The 24,568-nt window shown below is 38.8% G+C and overlaps 1 protein-coding gene across 1 annotated transcript in view; it reads left to right on the top strand.

Moving 5' to 3' along the window:
• Window positions 1–17,654, top strand: part of LOC124552358 (cytoplasmic polyadenylation element-binding protein 1) — a 54,556-nt gene extending 36,902 nt beyond the window's left edge. The window contains exon 12 of the mRNA XM_047126625.1: window positions 17,379–17,654. Within this exon, the coding sequence (XP_046982581.1) occupies window positions 17,379–17,654 (276 nt within the window). The remainder of the gene's footprint in view (window positions 1–17,378) is intronic.
• Window positions 17,655–24,568: the final 6,914 nt, after the last annotated feature.

Consider the following 24,568-nt stretch of genomic DNA (forward strand, 5'->3'; position numbering starts at 1 on the left):
GTTGTTTCCATCTGAAACTTAATGTTATCCACCATTCTCAACATCGTAGTGGAAATATTCTCCCCTCGCAATACATTGCCTTATCATGTAGTTCATATCATTAGGGCAGGCTGTGCTACAGTGTCTCCCCAGTTCCATTGAGAGGATGGGTTTCAGGAAGACAAATAGGGTCCCCGTGTGGTGGTATTGGACAGTAGGGCAGAAAGCTGGGACCTGTTTTTTGAGTTGTTAAAAATTGAAAAAAATGTAAATTTATAAAATTAACAGTTTGACAGTACATAGCAAATCACAGTAATGTGAACAGATTGTTTATTAGAGCGTCTGTGCAACATAAACTTGTCTCAGAATTTAACTTGAGCCCAACCATAGCCTGCGTCAAGTAGGATGGCGCTTCTGCGTACAGAGGTGGTGCTGTAGGAAAGCATTGAGGGAATGATATGTGCACATGTGTGGCAGCAGAGAGCAGGCAAACAGTCCATGTTGCTGAACTGTGTTGCTGAAGACAATGATCGGATTCATTTGCCTATCGTACATCGTTTTATAACATTCAGATGTATGACCCGAATAATTCATTTTAGAACTGACTGCAGTCAATAGTCTTCAGAGAAATCTTACCTCACGTCTTGACTATGACGTGTCCAGTGCTCCACAGCTTTAGTCCGCTTGATGTTGGAAGGCGAGAACACCTGACACAGCTTTGTGAAGACGTCATATAAAATATTTCTCAAAATTGCAACTGTTTAGTGACAAGGTCATTGAAGCTGCTTGCAATAATAGTCATTTATTTCAGTTTGGACTGCATTACAAGTAAAAATGTAATACACAACAAAACAAACCCAAAGTGCAATCCCCTCTGCTTCTACTCTATAAGGCATAATTGTGACGAAGCACTACCTTTGAAGCCAATATTCTCATGCATAATTGTCACAAGTTTTCGTTATGCCAGGTATTTACCATTTACACGGGACACTTCAATAAAACATTATTGTCAAAACCCCATTTGTGATCCCGGTTTCCTTTGATTTCTACGCTTTTCAGGCTACACAAAACAAACTTCGTAAGGTTTCTACTGCTCTGACACTTTGTTTAGAGTTTTCTCTACAGTGATCTTGTTAACACCACATGCTTCTGCAGTCCGTTCTTATATCTTAAAATGTCAGCAGTAAGAGTCCTGCTTTCAAGTTTACGTTTGATGAAGTTACAAATGCAGTAAATAATCCCACTTGTCTGCTGGTGAAGCACTTCATGCTTATTGCTGTCACCTGACTTTTCCATTAATTGAACTAAAACATTTACAGATACACATTCATAGCATATTGTTAAGAGGAGGGAGGGGGAGAGGGAGATATGTAACTTGCTGGTAACCATTTGGAAATAGAATGAATCTTACGGGCTGCCAGCCGTTAACGGACAGGGATGTGCAGAAGGGCTTAAAATTGGGCTGTCTTCCTACATGATCGCGGATTATAGCAGTTTAAACACTTGCAGTGATGTTACGAAGTATATTGTAAATGGGAACAAGATCAAAAGCATCAAGAACTGTAAAAACAAGGTTCACACACAATTTTAATTTAATATTTTAAGAATTGAGAAGCACCCTAACAACTGTTAAAACGCCATACTTGAAACTAGAGTTTAATGGTAGTGAAACCAGTGATTAAAACAAAACATCAGAACGCTTGCAGAAGCGGACATTTATATAACGCAATCTTAAAATATTTGTTTAAGAAAGATCGCTACGCTTTGATCAATAACTTCTGTGGTTCCAGGCTTGGATCCTAGACAATAATGCTCAGACCTAGCTGTGTTACAGATGTGAACTGGTTAAATCACAGTTCTAGCTGAATGACCTGTCACCATCTTTCCATATAGTTTACATCAAAATTAACCAATACTTAAAAGATTTACCTGCACTTGCAGCTGAAATAGGTCAGGAGCCTCTTCCAAAGCAGAAAATTTTAAAACAGCACATAATTTCAAATTAGTACCCACTGGCTACTGTGAACATATTCATAACAGGTAAGTAAATCTAAACCATAACTGATCCGGAATAGTTTCACCCATTAATATGTGTTGAAGTTCATTCACTGTGGCATGTAACCTGATTATATTAACAGCTTGTTCATGTAACAAACATGTTACAAATGTTTCTAGTGAACATAACAGCTCATTCAGTCTAGCCAAGTGAGGACACAATCAGCAAAATCAGCTCTCAGAGCCTCATCAAAACACACATCTAAATATATTTACTTCTGGGTTACACAGTGACACATGTCTCTACAGTGTCAGAAATCTTAGCTAAGACTGTGGACTGGTGAGTCAACAGCCCCAAACTGGGCTCACAGCAAACTTCTGGTAAAGGGCTTGGAGCTGTGTTGTATTACAGATCGTTAGAGGTAGCATACACCATCTCTGCCCAGCAACGCAGTTTTCAGTGGTCCCAGCATTGGTACATAAACTAAATATTGCCACTCTTGGCACATTTGCAGAATTTAAATGCAACTTTTGTTCAGCGTCTTTGTCACCAAATTGGTATCCAAAATTGTTTGAGAGAAACAGTGAGCACATTTTTCCAAGCCAACAGTATTTGTATGTTTCCTAATAACATAAGTAGCTTAAAAATATATGCCTAAGTAGTCGCAGTGACAGTGTGACATGTTCTCACAACTAATCAGGTCTTGAGCATCAACATAAGCTTATTTCAAATTGTGTTTACTTGGTTCCCCCTGCTTCCTTCTTGTGCCATAATCTCCAGTTTTACAACTTAAGAGTTGCTAGTGAAAGTGATAATTCATTGCAGATTTTGAGTTAGTTGACTTCCCTGTTCTTGATATGTAGTGCTTTGGTATATCCAAATTTGCTTTTTCTAGTGTACTGTTAACCGAACTCTTCCTTGACAAAACTTATTAAGAAATACTGTATTTATCGTACTATAAGATGAGGATAATTCCCAATCATCATTCGAAAAATACAGGGCTGTATTAAATTTGCAGATTAAATTATTGAATTGTATTACATTAAGTTAATACTGGTTCTGTAGGTTGTGCTCACCGAGCGGCAACAGAACTTTCATAAAGGAAGTTATAATTAGGCAAGCTTTTGGAGCCAGTGGCTCCTTCAGGCAGACGTGCTGAAGGGGAAGGAAGAGGGGTGAAGGAAAAGGGCTGGAGAGGTCTAGGTAGAGGGGTAGATTTTGGAAAAGTCACCCAGAAACGCTTGTCAGTTGAGATCTACTGGACAGGATGAGAAGCAAAGACTTATTGTTGGGGACTGCACAGGAAGAGATTTGAAAACCTGAGAGCCTAAAGACAGGATAATATGGTAGACAGAGATTCTCATAAAACATTGTGCATGATTTAATAAGAGTGAAAGGTAAGTGTGTTACATGTAACAGAGATGGGAAGGTGACAGTGAAAAATAGACAAATCAGAAAATGGCAGCTGAAAAAAAAACTTAAAATGGAGTGAAGAAAGGAGTAGTTACTGTGAAGAAATGCTGAGACAGAAGAAATTAATGTAAATTAAGGCCAGGTGGGTGGTGAGAACAAAGAACATGTTGTCCTAGTTCCACCTGCAGAGTTCAGAGAAGCAGGTGTTGGGGGAAGAATCCAGATGGTGTGTGTGTGTGTGTGTGTGTGTGTGTGTGTTCAAACAGGTGCTGAGGCTGAGACTCACGTTGTAGAGCATCTGGAGTCTTTCCCCAGATGCCAGTTTCTCAGAGTTCTGCTGGTGAAAACTAGGGCTACATGTCCTTGGTTCCAATCACCCACCTGGCCTTAAATTGTTAATTTCTCCTGTCTCAGAATTTCTTTGCAGTAACTACTGCTTTCTTAACTCTGTTTTAGTTTTCTACTGCTTTCATTTTCTGACCCATCCGTTTTTTGCCGTCGCCCTCCCATCTCTGTTGCATGCAATACACTCTAACTTGTGCATGATGTATTATCAGAATCTCTGTCTTGCATATAACCCTGCCTTACACCTTTAAGCTTTCAGGTTTCCAAATCTCGTCTGGTGCGGTCCCCAACTATCAGTGTTTCCTTCTCATCCTGTCTGGTAAGTCTCCCCTGACCCACAGTTCTGGTTGGCTTTACTGAAATCTACCCCTTTTGCTAGACTTCTCAGGTCACTTTCCTTCACCCCTCTTCCTCACCTTCAAATGTTCTGCCTGCAACAGCCACTGTCTCCAAGAGCTTGTCTAATTATAACCTTCTTTTATGTGTTTTTTGCCACTGCTTGGTGGGTAGATTTTTTATATATCCAATTAAAATATTTTTATGTTGTTGAATAGAGTATGTAGGGTTTATCTTAAATTTGGAGGTCAAGCTTTGGCTATTGGGGTCATGTGCAGATTTATTTTGAGGACTTTGGAAGGGCAGGGGTTTGCAAATGACATTCGCATTTAAACAGTATCAAGATTACCCGATACTTCAAAGTGCTTGTTACAGTATTGACTTTTGCTTGAGTAATCACGTGACATTTGACTTGTGTGGCACTAATGCAAGGAATATGTGAGAAACGACGAACCAGCCACTACAACAAGAGTATTCCTCTGCTCACAGTTCGACAGTTCTGTGAAAAACAGGAGGAAATGGAACTTAGTGCTATCATCTCACAAATTATCTTTGTATTTGAACAGTTTTGCAACAAAAGTTCTCATACGTGTACAGTTACTGTATACAAACTTCAATTATGGTTACGTACGGGTAACACTTGAATTGAAAATATTCTTCAAAAAATGTCACTTGACTCTACACCCAGATCACTATTTCCTTTGATTATAAGAGTGTGTGATGATTTACTAAGTGGATTGCAAATGAGAAATTTAGCCCCTGTTCCAGTATTAGAAGACTGGGTGAAAATGTTGAAGGAGGAAAGTTAATCCTTCATGAAATGTATAACAGATTAAGTAAATCGTACTAACTGTAATCGTTATTGCGAGAATAAATTAGTGGCAAGGCTTGTCACAGAGATAGTATTAACAGATGTCAGTAAATTACAGGACGAGCAATAGACAGTGAGTGGGTAGCAGACAGACGATATGTTTGGAAGCAAGACACATTATTCACACATCAGTATACAATTGAAATCAGATTCGGAAAAAGCTGCTGTGTTTTAAGTTCCCATTGTAACCACAATCTCAGGAATCACAACACTTTTGCAAGAAACAGCCAAATATCTGTGGTGATGAACGTATAAATTTTACACCTGTGGTGGTGGTCATTACAAGTAGTGATACAGTCCTGACAGGATTAGTAAGCAAAAAGGTAAATCTACAGAAATTTACACGTTAGTGCCTACCAGAGGGTTCATTGAACCACTTTCACATTTATGTTTCCACCATTCCTCTCTCTAGCAGCACATGGGAAAAATAAGTTAAAAACTTTCCGTCTGAACTCTGATTCATCTTATCGCATTACAATGATCATTTCTCACAGTGTAGGTGTGTATTAACAAAATATTTTTGCATTTGGAGGAGAACACTGTACGTGGAAATTTCATGAAAACACCTTTATTTTAATGATTGCCATCCCAACTTGCATATCATATCCATAAACTGTGTTTATCTCATTTGATCGTTGGATGTTTAAAGTCTGCTCCAGTGATAAGAGTGTGATTTGGGAACATGTGTGTTAGTGACTCAAGAGTTTCTCTTAAAACTTTGTCATCTGTAAGGGTGAGTCAGACGATAGAACGATAGAAAGATAGAATTAATTCATGCCACACTGGTTAAGGATTCTCGCCTACTCCACCTCACACGCTGCTTCAATTTCTGTCATGGTGGATTTGAGTTTCTTGTTTACTGCGACAAATATTAGCCTTTCCTTCAGATATAAACATGTCTTGGCATTCTTGGTTTCACTTTTTAGCCTGATTATTTATTATGCCCCCCCATGAACCATGGACCTTGCCGTTGGTGGGGAGGCTTGCGTGCCTCAGCGATACAGATGGCCGTACCGTAGGTGCAACCACAACGGAGGGGTATCTGTTGAGAGGCCAGACAAACATGTGGTTCCTGAAGAGGGGCAGCAGCCTTTTCAGTAGCTGCAGGGGCAACAGTCTGGATGATTGACCGATCTGGCCTTGTAACATTAACCAAAACGGCCTTGCTGTGCTGGTACTGCGAACGGCTGAAAGCAAGGGGAAACTACAGCCGTAATTTTTCCCGAGGACATGCAGCTTTACTGTATGATTAAATGATGATGGCGTCCTCTTGGGTAAAATATTCCGGAGGTAAAATAGTCCCCCATTCGGATCTCCGGGCGGGGACTACTCAAGAGAACGTCATTATCAGGAGAAAGAAAACTGGCATTCTACGGATCGGAGCGTGGAATGTCAGATCCCTTAATCGGGCAGGCAGGTTAGAAAATTTAAAAAGGGAAATGGATAGGTTAAAGTTAGATATAGTGGGAATTAGTGAAGTTCGGTGGCAGGAAGAACAAGACTTTTGGTCAGGTGATTACAGGGTTATAAATACAAAATCAAATAGGGGTAATGCAGGAGTAGGTTTAATAATGAATAAAAAAATAAGAGTGCGGGTTAGCTACTACAAACAGCATAATGAACGCATTATTGTGGCCAAGATATGCACAAAGCCTATGCCTACTACAGTAGTACAAGTTTATATGCCAACTAGCTCTGCAGATGATGAAGAAATAGATGAAATGTATGACGAGATAAAAGAAATTATTCAGGTAGTGAAGGGAGACGAAAATTTAATAGTCATGGGTGACTGGAATTTGTCAGTAGGAAAAGGGAGAGAAGGAAACATAGTAGGTGAATATGGATTGGGGGGAAGGAATGAGAGAGGAAGCCGCCTTGTAGAATTTTGCACAGAGCATAACTTAATCATAGCTAACACTTGGTTCAAGAATCATAAAAGAAGGTTGTATATGTGGAAGAAGCCTGAAGATACTAAAAGGTATCAGATACATTATATAATGGTAAGACAGAGATTTAGGAACCAGGTTTTAAAATGTAAGACATTTCCTGGGGCAGATGTGGATTCTGACCACAATCTATTGGTTATGAACTGCAGATTGAAACTGAAGAAACTGCAAAAAGGTGGGCATTTAAGGAGATGGGACCTGGATAAACTGAAAGAACCAGAGGTTGTAGAGAGTTTCAGGGAGAGCATAAGGGAACAATCGACAGGAATGGGGGAAAGAAATACAGTAGAAGAAGAATGGGAAGCTCTGAGTGATGAAGTAGTGAAGACAGCAGACGATCAAGTAGGTAAAAAGACGAGGGCTAATAGAAATCCTTGGGTAACAGAAGAAATATCGAATTTAATTGATGAAAGGAGAAAATATAAAAATGCAGTAAGTGAAACAGGCAAAAAGGAATACAAACGTCTCAAAAATGAGATCGACAGGAAGTGCAAAATGGCTAAGCAGGGATGGCTAGAGGACAAATGTAAGGATGTAGAGGCTTGTCTCACTAGGGGTAAGATAGATACTGCCTACAGGAAAATTAAAGAGACCTTTGGAGAGAAGAGAACCACTTGTATGAATATCAAGAGCTCCGATGGCAACCCAGTTCTAAGCAAAGAAGGGAAGGCAGAAAGGTGGGAGGAGTATATAGAGGGTTTATACAAGGGCGATGTACTTGAGGACAATATTATGGAAATGGAAGAGGATGTAGATGAAGACGAAATGGGAGATAAGGTACTGCGTGAAGAGTTTGACAGAGCACTGAAAGACCTGAGTCGAAACAAGGCCCCGGGAGTAGACAACATTCCATTAGAACTACTGATGGCCTCGGGAGAGCCAGTCATGACAAAACTCTACCATCTGGTGAGCACGATGTATGAGACAGGCGAAATACCCTCAGACTTCAAGAAGAATATAATAATTCCAATCCCAAAGAAAGCAGGTGTTGACAGATGTGAAAATTACCGAACTATCAGTTTAATAAGTCATAGCTGCAAAATACAAACGCGAATTCTTTACAGACGAATGGAAAAACTGGTAGAAGCCGACCTCGGGGGAAGATCAGTTTGGATTCCGTAGAAATGTTGGAACACGTGAGGCAATACTGACCTTACGACTTATCTTAGAAGAAAGATTAAGAAAAGGCAAACCTACGTTTCTAGCATTTGTAGACTTAGAGAAAGCTTTTGACAATGTTAACTGGAATACTCTTTTTTTTGAAATTCTGAAGGTGGCAGGGGTAAAATACAGGGAGCGAAAGGCTATTTACAATTTGTACAGAAACCAGATGGCAGTTACGAGAGTCGGGGGGCATGAAAGGGAAGCAGTGGTTGGGAAAGGAGTGAGACAGGGTTGTAGCCTTTCCCCGATGTTATTCAATCTGTATATTGAGCAAGCAGTAAAGGAAACAAAAGAAAAATTCGGAGTAGGTATTAAAATTCATGGAGAAGAAGTAAAAACTTTGAGGTTCGCCGATGACATTGTAATTCTGTCAGATTCAGCAAAGGACTTGGAAGAGCAGTTGAATGGAATGGACAGTGTCTTGAAAGGAGGATATAAGATGAACATCAACAAAAGCAAAACGAGGATAATGGAATGTAGTCAAATTAAATCGGGTGATGCTGAGGGAATTAGATTAGGAAATGACACACTTAAAGTAGTAAAGGAGTTTTGATATTTAGGGAGTAAAATAACCGATGATGGTCGAGTATAGATTTAAGTGTCAGGAAGTCGTTTCTGAAAGCATTTGTATGGAGTGTAGCCATGTATGGAAGTGAAACATGGACGATAACTAGTTTGGACAAGAAGGAAATAGAAGCTTTCGAAATGTGGTGCTACAGAAGAATGCTGAAGATAAGGTGGGTAGATCACGTAACTAATGAGGAGGTATTGAATAGGGTGGGGGAGAAGAGAAGTTTGTGGCACAACTTGACTAGAAGAAGGGATCGGTTGGTAGTACGTGTTTTGAGGCATCGAGGGATCACAAATTTAGCATTGCAGGGCACCGTGGAGGGTAAAAATCGTAGAGGGAGACCAAGAGATGAATACAGTAAGCAGATTCAGAAGGATGTAGGTTGCAGTAGGTACTGGGAGATGAAGAAGCTTGCACAGGATAGAGTAGCATGGAGAGCTGCATCAAACCAGTCTCAGGACTGAAGACCACAACAACAACATATTTATTATGAACTCAGTTGCATTTTCAGACTGATAAAAATTATGGACTTTGCAAATGCTTCTGCAGTTGATGATTCTGACTGTAATAGTCTCACATTTGAGGGGCCATTTCTTTGGGTCTTAACACTGATACTTTTGGACTTCTCCTTCAGGTATGTATGGAAGTTGCCTAAGCTACAAAAGGGAAAAAAAAAATCTTGCACATTCCACACACAGCTAGCCACATGAGTAGTGCAACTGTCTTCACCCAGTTACCTGAGAGGTTTCCAGGACATACACAAGATGATCATTCCTATCCTATTCAGCCCTTTCCCTAAGGGATTTCAATAAAGGGTATCATTATTGGCTGTATGCTCTAACTATCTTCCCTTATCCTTTTATGTTCGCCTCCTCCAGACACAGGACACATCACGTTTCTCAACAGGTGGAGTGTCCCACTGGATCAGTTTGTTCCATTTATTGTCTGGATGGTTGTTATACCCAGAGTTTGTCTAGTTTGCTGCCTTCCCTCTCCAGGTCCTTAAGGTGTACTGTAGACGCACCAGTCAAGTAGATGAGTGGAGATCTTGTACTTTCTGCAGAAGACCTCCTTTGGAGAAGATACCACTGTAAGCACCTGTGGTATGTCTGGTACACAATTTGACATTTCACCAAATGCATATATTTAAAGCAGCTTCTACTCACTTAAGTGGTCAGAGCAACTTCTAGCTTCTTGTAAACAGCAACTAACTCATTCTCTCAATCTGTGCTTGTGAACAGCATTCACAGTGGTCTACATTGTAGCTGCTAGTGTTTAGCTGAGCACTAAATCAGTAACTGTAAATTAGCCCTGCTGAATGTTGTTTTAATGTCTGGAACAGTTACACTGAAAGGATTGCAAGGTCTGTTTAAGAACTGAAGCTACAACACCAAAGAAAGTGTTTTGTTAAGTTGGTTGATATAAACAACCAGGAGCGTGCGTGTGCGTGTGTTTTTCCAAGATGGCACATGAAGCTTTCTTCATTTGGTTGGATTACTAATTTTGTTTAACAATCTAGCCATCTTCAGACATAATATACAAAACAGACTTTTTCTCATTTTAGCAACGTACAATTGCTTACAGAACTGCACATAATATTGTAGTGGGGTTGAAGAATATGAGTTGAAGCATACTTGATTAGTGTTGGTGCCATTACAGCTTCACACATTGATAAAATTTTTCTTAAAATAACATCATCCATACATGACATAGTTAAAGAGCTTTCCATAGTTTGTGGCCATTGTAATTGAAGGATTGTGATTCAGCAAAAATATACATTAATGTAGAGAAGTGGCAGTGAAAATAAAAGGTCCAAGAAACTATCCACTGAGAGGACTAAATGTAAAAGGTATCTTCTAACCTAATGCATTATGCCATTTAAACTTGGTAACCGACACCCAGTATTTATATAATTTTGTAACAGATCACGTTGCTGTAATGTGGTACATGTTGACAGGACAGCTAATGTTCATTAGGATGTTTAAGAATAGCAACATTGAGCATATACATAGTGTACACATGTGGATATGCAGTGCTGTAGCAAAATAGGGACTGATGAGTGAGGCGAAGGCTGCTAGCTGGTGGTAGCCAGCTGCCTGTATAACTTGACACAAAAGTTACATGTTCAAATAACCTTTCAAGGAGCAGGCTGTAACTGCAATAAAATTAAAATAGTTGATGTCAACACAGAGTGTCTTGGACTCCAGCAATAACTAGCATGATAGCAATATGCTGATTTTTACGTAATAGCAACATATATGATGATCTCTTTTATGAAATGATGTAAATACTAATTGTCAGTTACTAAGTTTTAATGGCATAAAACCTTCGGCAAGATGATACCTTTTACATTTAATTATTGTAGTGGCTAGCTCCTTAAGCAAATATTGCTTTTATTTTCACTACCCCTCCCCCCCCCCCCCTCTCTGTTAATGTATATTTTCAGCTTTATGACCATCATTTGATTACACTGGCCTTCATGAAAAGCTGTTTTTAACTGTCATGTCTGGATGTTATTTTAAGAAAGATTTTAATGGTATGTGAAGCTGTAATGGCACATACATAAATAAAATTTGTTTTATGCTTTGTGTTCTGCAATTCATGTCTATATATTTGAGTATATATGCACTTACGCTGCCACCACCAGTCAGCCTGTACTCTATTGTGTACTTTCCTATGTAGACGCACGTCCGCGTCATTGTATTGTATATGTTTCTGTCTGGCACATCAATAGCTAACACACACATAAAAGAAAAGTTGCGGCCATTCTAGTGATTTTGATATCTTATTCTCTCTGGGATTTGTTTGAGAAAAGTTGCGATTATTCTACTGTTTTCTTGTACAGAGAACCTTCGATATGTTGCATTGCAAATACAGACGATTTACCGAATATGAAGCTAGTTCACATTCAGAAGCAGAAATATTAAGGCCAAAGAATGAATAAGTCAAGAGTCCTAGTTGTATGAAGTGCAAGTGGGAAGATTAGTCAAGAGTGAGAGTGATCAGTTGATTGTGAAGTGTTAATAATAGTAATTCATAGCAACTTCTCAGTAAAAGTATTAAGAGACAAAATTTTTACTAATAACTTAACAATAGTATCTCATACCTAACTCGTATTAAGAGTTAGGTATGGGAAACTATTGACAAGTATATCTCTGGTAATAGTGACTTTCGAGAAGATTACTAAAAACACATTGTTACTACGAGAATGGTTTGAAAAGTTCTCGGAACAGAATAGAAAAAAGTACTTACATCACTGAAACTTTTGTTTTTCAATGAAGTCTCCTTGTAGATTAATGCACTTGGTCCAACAATGTTCCAGTGCCTTGATCTCATCTCGAAAAGGAGTTTCCTCCTGGTCACAAAATAGTTGTTAACTCCGGCTATCAGTTCTTCATTTCAAGTGAATCTTCGCCCACCAAGAAAAATTTTAAGTTTTGGGAAGAGATGGAAGTCTGACGGAGCCATGTCAGGTGAATAAGACAGGTGTGGCAACAATTCATACTTTAGTTTGTGTAATTTTACCATGGCGACGGCACGTGTGCGGGCGCACAGTGTCCATTGTCAACAGTTGCAGCACCCATCTTGCAGATAATTTTTTTTCATTTCTAATTCTTCAGTTAAAATGTGATACACCGTTTGAGGTTACATACGGCAAGTGTGAGCAGTTTTACGCACTTTAAATCGGCGATCCTCCATGACCATTTTGTGCACTTTTGCAATGATTTCAGGTGTAGTGACACATGTTGGCCGACCACTGCGCAGATCATTGTCTAAGCTCTCCCAACCAAATTCAAATTCATTTGTCCACTTAGCAGCAGTTGAATGTGAAGGAGCAGAGTACCCCAGTGTATTCTGGAAATCGGCATGTATGTCCTTTGCTTTCATACGTTTCTTTATGAAGTACTTAATCACTGCTCAAATGTAGATTCCTCCTCCTCTCCCCTCCCACCCCCATCTTTGCAAAATCACTACGCGGAAAAACAGAGCCACGTCACTGCCGCATCTCTCTTCCAAAAGCACTGATGTGGCACATTTTTACAGGCGACAGTACAATGAATACCACGTGAGCAACTCGTTGCACTTGTGCTGAACTCTTGTGATGATTCAGAGAACTTTCCAAACCACACTCGTATATAGGCCCTCTATTAAATTCATTAGAAAGGAATAGAAGCAACAATAAAAGTTCCACACACACACACACACACACAAATTGCCATATGTCATTATTGGAAACTTGCCCGTCTATTATCCATCATAAGTTTGCTTGTCGCTTTCACAGTAGGTATTTGTTCACACCCCATAAATGTCTGGAAGCAAAAATTATGGCAGTGAATGTTCTCGAAACAACAGAGCCGCATATATAAGGGAAGCAGTCGCTGCCATGAAGTCAGTTTGGAAGCTACACTCGTCACGATAACTTGGAAGTGATAAAAAGTGAACAACTTCAATTATTGGCTATTACCACAAACTTCAGTCAGTGTATTGCTTAGCGATATTAGAAATGCGTGGAGTGTGACCATGTGTGTTTTAGTGCTAAATGTACTAGCGTTGAATTTTTCAGTGCGAATAAAGTGCTTATTCGAGAATAATTGGCATCTAATTTACCTATTATGCAACCGTATAATAAAATGGATCATTCTGTAATAAGAAAAAGAAAAGCAGAAACATCTGAAGATTCTGGCCATCATTCAGCCACGCACACACACCACCAGATGTACAGGCAGAGCACAGCACTTCGTCGAAACTTCCTCAACAAAGTTCGACTGATTCCTTTAATCCCACCGATATTGGCAATTATTTTGATATTAGTGACGATATAAAACCCAAGCTTCTCGCAGCTCCAAGGAAACCTGAAAAAGGATATATCTTTCCTACTTCCAAGCACAACGAGAGGGGATGGGTTGAACGCAGACAAGTGCACAATAATCACTTTGAACGGTATCCATTTCTGGTGTTCTCATAAGTTTGCATCAAATGTTCAATTTTTGTGAATAATAAAATGGTTGGAGGAAAGAAATCCATTATAGCCAAGAAACTTGTGATTGAACCACTAACAAAATTTGCTAAACTTACTGGTAAAGATGGTGGCCTTGAGACCCTCTCTCAGCTCAAGACCCCATTGAAACATCAACAGATGCAACATTTTTGGCGACACAAGACATACGCGAACTTGAGGTCATACGTCAATTGTGAAGACAGAGAATGGAAAGCATTAGAGAAAACAGAGATTGTCTTATACCTATAATAAAATCAGTCTTATTTCATGGAATGCAAAACATTCCTCTGTTGGGGCATAGAGATGATGGGAGTCTATTAGAGAACATAAAAGATTGTGAAAGTGTAGTGAGTAATGAGGGAAACTTGAGAGCTCTTCTACGATTTAAAATTGGCGCTGGAGACTTGCAACTAAAACATCACTTTGAGACCAGTAAATCAAATGTGTAATGAACTTATTTCACGCTGTGAAAGAGTGATGTTATCGAGAATACTGGAGGAAATCAAATATTCTCATTATTACAGCATAATCTTCAGTGAGTCTATGGACATACCACACATCGCCCAACTGAGTTCAGCTGCAAGATATGCTGATGGTGATGGCAAATTACACAAAAGATTTTTGGGGGTTTTGTTGTCATCCATCGAGACAATGATTGTAGTGGAAACATTGACGATGAACCTAAAGAGAGTCAAGATTAAGAGCATAGTATTACTGGTGAAATATCTCTCTCTCTCTCTCTCTCTCTCTCTCTCTCTCTCTCTATCTTACCTCTCTCTCTCTCTCTCTCTCTCTCTCTCTCTCTCTCTCTCTCTCTCTCTCTCTCTAGAACTGTGTGGGTATAGGCTGTGATGGTTGCTCAGTTAATATGTCAAAATTTGAAGGTGCTGTGGCTACAATAAAAAAAAGAAAGAAAGCTGTCAACACGCAAGTAGCACTATGTGAAGTCATCAGCTCAACCTCACTGTCTCTCGCAATTGCAAAGTTAAAAGTGTGAGAAACTCAAATGGTACTATTGAAAAAGTAGTACCATTTTTTACAGCATCTAGCAAGCGGTTTGCAACATTGAAGAGCCACGTAAAGCACTCGCTGCAGTCACATTATCGAATGAGATGGGTTGAGCGACATGATGCTGTTGTTCAATTCGCAGCTGGTCTTGGAGCAGTTTGCAAATTTCTGAAAAAAATACAGTGTTACCGGGATAGAACGACACCTGCCAAAGCCAGTATCCTCCTTAGAGCTCTCTCTAATTTAGTTTATCATCCGTCTGTTTACAGTGAGTGACATTATGAGCATAACATATCCAGTCAGCAAAATCTTAAAAGACCCTAGCTTGGACGTCGCAATGGCAAAAGCAAAATTAGATTAGACACTCAAGGTGTATGACGGCATGATAGCTAATGCTGATAGCCAATTTGCTTGTATTGTTGAAGAGGCAAAGGCAGTTATAGAAGAGTTAGATATGGAGATGAGTGTACCTCGTCTTACAGCAGACAGAGACACAGGGAAAATTGCAATCATAATGATGATGCTATGACATGTGGGAAAAGAACTCTTTTTATTCCCACATTGGACCATGTTGTGACTGACATGAGGGAACGTTTTGCTGAAGGAAAATATTTATCGTTTAAAATTCAACATACTTCTGCCTTCACAACTACTAAAACATAACAGTAATGATCTGGCATGTAAATTGAATCAGTGCTTAACTGAACTACTGTTCTTTGAAGAAGAATCACACTCTTCGTGATTAAACAGACTAATGGGAGAGGTTCTTCAGTACAAGCAAACGAGCATGAACACACTTAATGATCGTTATTCTGTTATGCAAGCGTTGTCTGTTTGTCCTAGATCTGACTATTCTACTTTGCACATGCTGTAGAAAATATTTGCTTGTCTACCTGCATCTATTGCTACAGCAGAAAGTAGTTTTTCAACAATACAGCGTACAGATACATGGCTGAGGTTGACATTGGAGGAGGATCGACTTTATGGATTAGCTGTGTTGAACACTCGCCCTGACATTGATTGTCCTATTGACGATGTAATTAACCAATTTTCCAGGAATAGGTGTATAGAATTCATGATTTAAGGAAGAGAACCTCAATTGTAACTCTTTGGTATCATAAAATTGCATTGTCTTGTATATGTGTATAATCAGTTTTATGTGAACTTGCTTAAACTGTGCATGTGACTTGATTATCTTTTATTACGGTAAAAGTAAATGTAACACAAGATATCTTCAGTGCCCCATCCTTGAGGAGGTTTTTCTGTCTCCGCCACTGGTAGTCGTTAGCGCAGTTTCTGTTACCTGTACAGTCATGTTTGTTCGAAACTGCATAATAGGAATTTGTGCTAAGCCATTAAATGTTGTAATACAGCACGATTTCAGATTTGTTTTACTTCTTCATTGTGTGTGTGTGAGACGGCTTACGTGATTAAATAGTGTAGTATTAAATGTGATGCACATTCAACCATCTTCAACATTTATTCTTGTACTGTCTACCATATACTGTAAAGCCGTTTGTGGAATATGTATGTAGATGTACAGGGTTATTCATAAGTACCTCTAAAACAGAAGACAACTGCACAAAAGCCGTAAGACGTCAGTGGATAGAGCGTATCTCGTCTTTAAAACCGTAAGACGTTAGTGGATAGAGCGTATCTCATCTTTAAAACTTGGATAACAAGTACTCGATATACACGCAGTTTGTGATACAGCAAATGTCAGTATGATAGTCAAACATATGCCATACGTGTCATAGCAGTGTCAGTGAATCAGTTAATTATCCGTCCTCGAAACACTTAATTGGCAGTTGGGGCAGGTACATACATTATTCAATGTAACACCATAGATGATGAAATGATGTGGAGTTTAGTCGGGTCACTACAGAGGCCACTGAAGAGGAGGAGAGTCAAGGTGGAAACACATCCAATCGATGCTGAAGCAATGTGACAAAGAGGTGATCGCCAACATCGGAAGGTAAGTGTGGTGAAGCACTGTATTCTTGCAGAAAGAAGCATCCAATATTTTGCTTCATTGTAGCATAATCCATTGCTACAATGTGATAAAACCAGTCAGTTTTCTCCACAACGAAAAATAATCCGTAAACATTTGATAAAGCCATGGCACAAAAGGTGGTGAATTGTGTTGTTTCGTCCCCTGAAGAAAGAGAGAGGGGGGGGGTGGGGGGGTTGTCAGACTTAACGGACAATTGACTGTGGGATCTGCAGTTCTTGGATCTCGGGTACAGTCTATTTCTTTGGGCTCCTGACTAAATGATTTCTGCAAATCCTCCACCTTCTGTGCACTCACATCCAGCCTGTTTTCGCTGTGCTACATAAGCAGTCAGTTGTGTAGAATGTGTTGTACTAATTGTCTGTTGGTGCTTCTACCCGATACTTAGTATGAAATCATTACTTAACTTCTCCAATTGAATCTCATTTAGCGAATTTGGGTGACACACACACACACACACACACACACACACACACACACACACACACTGTTATATGCTGCATTCTGATGCATCTGCCCTCCAGTGATCCATTCACTAAACGATGGCATGTATTACAGATAGAAACTTTGAGAGGTTCTCTATCCACTGATATGTCATTCCTCTGTACATATTGTAGTTTCTGCATAGTTGTTTTCTGAAACCTTGAGTTACTTAAGAATATATCTGTAAAAAAAAACTCACCGAAAGTGCCGGTTACAGTACGAAATGTCCTCTGACGACAGTGTGCCCGATGCGCAGGTGCAGGTAGACCCGTACCTGGAAGACTCCCTCTGTTCATCGTGCGGCCTGCAGCAGGGGCCTTACTTCTGTCGAGACATGGTGTGCTTCCGCTACTTCTGCCGGACCTGTTGGCACCGACACCACGACGGGCGCGAGCAGCTGCAGACGCACAAGACGCTGATGCGCAACTCCAAAGGGAGCCGTGCCGCCCCCATCTCCGTGCCGGGCTTCTCGGCTCCTTCACTGTCATCCCCGTCCTTCTCGTCGATGAGTCCTCCCACTCTCATCAACTGAGATGTCCGTCGGAGCACGTCGTGGGGAGGGAGTTTGAAGTTACGTGGTGCTGGAGGCTGTACACGAGTGCTGCACCTCTGTGGCAGGTATCGAGGCAGCTTGACGCGACACTGTACTCCCGGTATGTGTGGATTACTTCTGTCGGTATCACTGTGTACGTGTGTGGGGGCATGTGGAAATGTGTCGGTGCATTAGAAGTTGCCGATCTGCCACACTGAGTAGCTGCCTGTGTGTTCAGTTTCCTAATTTTAAAATTTTTTCCATTGATCAGTATTAATGCTGCTAGTTTAATAGGATAAGCGAGGTACTGATGAAAAATGTTCCTTTTTGAAGAGAGATTACTTTATTTATATTAAATAGTTATATTATTTGCCCGAAATGGCATCCTTATAGTTTTTAATTATTTTGCTGCAGTTGGCATTACTTACCCTAATTTTACAATGAGAGAAATTGTGTTTTGTTTTTATGATGCTATATTTAAGAAGGGAGTTAATTCTTTATAGTGACACTAAATCGTGATTTATTTTGAGGTGCAGAAAACTTGCTCATTTGCTAACCCACTTACATAACTGGATGGAAGCTTATGACGAACTGGATTGGAAATGGTCTGTTCTTTGGATTCTTTTGGCTATTTCATTATCGATACTGCAATGGTGTAAACCCGACTGTGTAAATATGTTTATTTTGGAAGAATTTGTATATGAGAGTGTATGATTAGAATCATTGCAGTACAAAAACAACCAGGAGGGTTTTAATTTACAGAAATGTTATACACAGTGTTCTTGATTTTTTTTATTTAGTTTTTATCATTTCTTCTTATATCAATATAAAAAGACTGTTCTCTCTATATAATATTGCCAGCAGAGTGAATAAATTTCTGAGAAGAAATTGTACTCAAATCTTATGTCATTTTAAAACAGAAAGAATATAACTACTCAGTCATTATTGCAAAATAAAAACTCCCTTGTGTGGTTTGAAGATCTCTTGGCAGTTGAATCGTATCTGACAGTACCACATAGATAGAACTTTAGTAACTTTTGTAATTTAGTTTTTATGCCTTCCCCAAATAGTAACAGTAGCAGAATTTAATCACTTGTTTATTTTTTGTGTCATTTTACTGTTCCACAATCAATCAGCCGTAGTGCCTTGTTTCTGCCGCTGCTAACAGAAATTGCATAATCTTATGAATGTTTCTAATTCAAGTAGTCCTTTTGTAATTTGTCTTATACTGTGTACCAAGTTTTACAGAAGATTTTGGTTCCCCTTCTGTTAACAGCAGCAAAAACGTGGCACCGTGGTACTTAACTAGTTCATGGAGTAGTACAAAGTAACTAAAACAGTAGTCTTTGTTTAATTCTGCTGTGGTTATGACTTTGGAAAGACATAAAAACTAATTTTAGGAGCTATAAAATATTTATCTGTGCAGCACTGTCAGATTTGTTTCAATTAAGATCTTTGTACTAAAATCTTGCATAAAACTTGGCACACACATTATTATTTTAGAATTTTTAAAATGTGCAGTTAAACAGTTTTGCTATTCAGTAATTGTTCCTAATTTTATAATACAATTTGGAGGTGTTTCATTATAAGACATGTTATGACTAAATTGAAGCTAGTCTTATTATGTACAAAGGAAGATGTTACTGTTGCTTCCTGTGAGTTACCATGTTCGGTGGAATGTAGGCACCAGCCAGCGATAAAGATAATGAGAGGTGGTTGCCATTACTATAGTAAAATGTATTAAGGTACTGAATAAACCTCTTATTTTTATATGCAAGTAGACCATTGGGCTATTGCTTGTATTTCATTCTTTCATCTCCTTACTGCATCAAGAGTGTCTGAATATTGCTTATTCAGGATTTCTGTTACTTGGTTTGATACTTACTACTGAACTTGCGCTTTGTAGTGCCGTAAATAATAGTTACTCAAAGTTAAGAAAAATTGTAATAAATGGTTGCCACTACAATGGTGCATTTGAATGTTTTGACAGAGGTGTAAAATGAGCCATGTCTATAGTTCTTAACCCGTATTTACTGGAAGAATTTACTTGGAGGGGTGGGAGGTTGCGTTTATATTGCTAAGCAAAATTTTAAGTCTGCTACTTTGTTGAAATGATCTTTCAAATAAACTAGTTAACATTATTCACATAATACAGAACTAACTTCTCTGTGTATATACTTTTGATGTAAACCAAATATCCAAAGAAGAGTTGTTGAATAGGTGTGCAAATAACAAATCATTTGTTCCCAGACCTCAAAAATATATTGGGTACGAAACCATGTAAATAGTTGCTGTTCAGTGCAGTATCTAGTAGATAAATTGGAATAAGAAGTCATTCATTCCATGCAGAATGATATAAGTAAGCCATAGACAGTTGCTCAGTTCCTCCCCCCTCCCCTCCAAATACTTTCACTTCACTTAGTGATGTGATTCCTCAGCTACTGTTTCTGTAATGATTTTCTTTGTTTTTAATCTGTGTATGAAGTTTAGTTATAATAAGGCATGGCCTGCTCAGGCATGTCTTGGGTGTGGTTAATCTTTTTTAGTTTGCCAAGAATGTGCAGCCATTTAATTTTTGAAATATTTCTCCTACTTCTAAGCAACTTTGATCCATTTTAAAATTTTATTCAACATTGATGGCAGTCAGGATTTCTTAAACAAAATAGAGCTTTATTCTAATCTTATTTATTGCAGTGGAGAGGTAGTTACAGTGTTGTATATTATCAGAGAGATGGACAAGTGAAATGCGAGATTATTTCTTTGAAATTGTTTATTTTGTGCTTGATCTGAAAAGGACAAAAAGAAGCTGTTGATATTGCTTGCATTACTTACAGACGAATATTTGGGACTGAATTGATTTCTACAACTCGCCACTCAATAAAGGTAATTTCTAAAACTGAAATAGATAAATAGGACTTAGTCAAAAATGCAAGAAGTTATGCAATTTGGACAAAACTGTCGTGTTTAGAGTTCCTGGGTGTGATAAAACAGCTTTTTGTTGTTAATGAGTATTGAGAACGTTATTTTACAGATTTTGATCTTCAGTAAAATGGCCAGTGGTGAGTTGTTAGGGACTTAAGTTTACCTGAATTTTCTGCTGTTTGAGGCACAGGAGAGGGAAACTTATTTCCATTTGTGGGTACACAGTCTTCATAATATCAACAGCTCTTAGCTAATAGGAAATCAGACGATGAATTGATGATGATCTGCACTTGTAAAGATATACAAGATGACTGTGTCTTCAGTTTACGAACCAATAGACTTCTCTGAGGGTAAAATGCAGCTGCCATTTGTTAATATTCTATAGTTGTATGTGCCACTCTTTGCAATTTGAAACCTTGACACTCGAGCAAGATTAGATATTGTATATGGTGGTCAGTTTTTCACTTGAAATGGTACCTTTCAGGTCAGTGTTATAGTCTGACTTCCATGTTATACTGTTCAAGAAAAACAATGCAGTTTATTCAGTTAGCCTGTGACGAGTGAAGACGAAATGTTTGTAGGAGGAGCTGATTTCATCCACTCTGCAACTTTGTTCCTTTCATTGTGCTTGGTTGTTAGACATCGTGAAATAATAAAGGTTCAAACTGATAAGCACTTATTTTCAGTTAATAAGATTTTAGTGGCAAAATTGTACTACTCATGGCACTTATAGTTCCAATTGGAAAACATTTTATTAATGCTCCAATCAGACTGTGTTTAAAGATTAAGAAACGGGTTTTCATTGAGTTACTGTGACAAAAGTTTGTTCATGCAGTAGTTTGATTTTAGATGTGAAAATATACAAAATTTTGAAAAAAAAAAAAAAAGATACTGTGTACTACCTAAAATTTCTCCTCAGTGCTCAACCTACAGGGTACGAAAAGAGCAGTGAAGAATGTGCCGTACCAGATTATACAGTATTAAACTAAAAATTGTTTGCTAGTTTGGGTGATGTTTACACCCTTGGATTATTTCATTAAAAACTCTTAACTCGTAGACTGATGGTATATTTTTCTCATATATTCAGTGACTTTACTATGAGGAAAACCTCTTAAAAGTATGCAACTGTCCTATGACTGGTTAAGGTCTGAAAATTTCATGCACTGAAAGAAAATTATATACTCAGTTTAACCAACTGTTTCTTCTAGATGGATGTGTGGAGATACGGTACATTGTGGCATATCCTTTCATTCGAGGCAGTTGTTGGGCAGTTGTTGGGCAACTATGAACTGAACACTTTTGACACCGTGTGAACAATAACAGATACGACAGTCATTGAACAACTTGTAAGTTAAGAATAATGCATAAATACTGGTATTTCATGACAACTGTTACAGACTGAAAAATACTTGTATTGATGAGGGATGGATGGGAATTATTATATTGTGAACTGAACTAGATATGTCAGTATTTGGTTTATTAAAAAGTTACAGTCACTGGCCCTATCATTATCGTAAACATAAAAGCAGCCGGTGCACACCAAAGAAAGTGAATTATTTCATGAAGTACCTGTATTTCCCTCACTTTGCCATGCCGTACAGTACTGTTTTTGCCAGTGTTGGTGTTAGTAGGACCTGCGTGTATATCCGCTTGACCATCTTGATGGACTGTCATTCAGGTGTAGTGGCTGCAAATAACAAAAATTTTAGTAGGTATTGTTTTTACAGCATTTCTTTATACTTTGCCCCATGAATCATTGTAGTTTGTCGTTAATTTTTGTAAATGTTTAACACATTTAGAGTAGAATATTACAGTAAGCCCAGTTCTTGTCTTGTGCATCGCCTGCACGGTTCGTGCAGTTTCACAGGTTGCAGAAGAGTACGCAGATAGTGACCCTCCAGTATGTGCCATATTTAATGTGTGGCGTGAACAGAAACGGCACGCACTCTCCTCGACGAATTGTTTTTCTGATTTAAAAATCTAAAATTGTAAGAGTTCCCAGTTTTGAAAAACCATCTGCAAAACGTGGCATGCGCATGCACGCACACAATTATTGTAGAATTTTTAAAATTTTCAAATTTTTTGCTGTCCACTAATTGTTCATAATTCTGCCATATAGTTGGATACATATTTAATTATAATACTAAATTGAAGCTAGACTTACGGAGCACCCTGTTCATTCAGTCCCAAGAGAGAGTCTTAAAAATGATGTAACTTAAGCTACTCCTGCTTTCGTGACACACACACACGCACACACACACACACACACACACACACACACATACACACACATAACTAAAGAACTGCATTATAAATCTCAAAAGGCACTCACTGTGTTGTGAATAATATCTCATTGTTTGTGCTAAATTTTTATAGATTGCATCACCCAGTGTACCAATTGGTCACAATTTTCTCTACTGGTTATACCGACATAGCCTCTTCCCATGGAATAGCGAACTAGACTTGTAATGCTTCAAAGACCACATGTGAAATACATTGAACATACTTAATTGTTGCAAAGTGAGAGTTCATCTCTCTTTAAGATAGGTGGCTTTTATATTTAAAATATGTTTAAAGTTTGTGCAACCCCACCTAATCTATGTGTTTGACTGCTGTGTGAATGATGTGAACATAGCCTAATAAAAAGACAATAACTAAGTAGATACCCCAGGGTTTTCAAGAATGAAGTCATTTAACTTTAGAATTCTATCCAAACCCCAGCTTTTTGTACGGATGATGAATTTCTGGTTTAAATGAGAGGTAACACCGCAAGCAATATGAGAATTGCCCCCCCCCCCCCCAATCCAAATAGGGCCCCCCTGCTCATGTGGATGTAAAAGTGTGAGGTACTTAATTCTGTTTAAACACCTTAATGAATTTTTTTCATAACTTCCATATTATTCTGTTTCCCACCAGAGAATTTTTTCCAAATTGTATGCTTTGGTTTTAGATTTTGAGTTCTGTGCAGTTGCACCTCAGATATTTCTGTTCATTGTTGTTAGCAACCACCCATTAAGTTTGAGATACCCCAAACAATAGGTACGTCGCCAGACACAACCCACTAATATGTCCCGTGTACCGGGGACAAGCCAAAGAATGTGAACATTTGTACTTACTTCAGAATGGTTTGTTAATACAGGTTTGGACCCCCATTTGTCCTTGATACAGCTGCAATTCTTCTTTGAATACTGAATACTGGCATGTAATGACTGTACAGTCTCCAGTTGAATTTTAAGCTACTCTTCGATCAGAACCTCTTCTAACTTCTACAGTGACGAGGAAGGCAGAAATCTGCTCCGAAGTCTGCGCTCCAATACCGCTCACAGGGATTGTGCTGGCCAGGGAAGACGCTGCAGTTCAGGTGTGTGCTCCTTGTAACACGGTTCTACTGTCCTGGTTGTGCGGATGGTTGCATTATGTTGGAGTGTCGATAGATACGGGGTCTCGAAGATGGCCATTGAGCTTGGCAGTTAGTTTAGCTGCCATAGTTTTGAGTTGTTTTGACACAGTTTGTGTTACTATACAACGACCTGTCATTTAGTTTTGATTGGCACCCACCGTTACGTTTACATGATGTCTTTCCATGTTTTGTGTGGACTGTCATGACTATTGAAACAGTTGCTCTTGAAATATTCAATAACTGTTTACTGATGCTCCTGTTAATCGGGCCCCCACAATCTTCAGTCTTTGGAACTCTATTAGGTATTTCATTGCACATCGACCTCGGTCTCTGAATGCAAATATGAAGTGTGTACTACTTATGAACAACCTGCACTGTTGCCTAAGTCCGTACTAAACAGTCCAGCACAACACGTGTCTTACCTGCATTATTGACCGTTAAACATAACCATATCATTACTACCACTGTTCACATTATTTTGCCTATCCCCTACATATTGCACTAGGAAAGCAAAAAATACTGCAGTAGATTCTGAGTTTGTTTCATTGAAATAGTTGGTGCTGTATTGGTGTAATGCATCAATCATTCAATA

The sequence above is a fragment of the Schistocerca americana genome, chromosome 10, assembly GCF_021461395.2.
Source record: "Schistocerca americana isolate TAMUIC-IGC-003095 chromosome 10, iqSchAmer2.1, whole genome shotgun sequence".
NCBI lineage: Eukaryota > Metazoa > Arthropoda > Insecta > Orthoptera > Acrididae > Schistocerca > Schistocerca americana.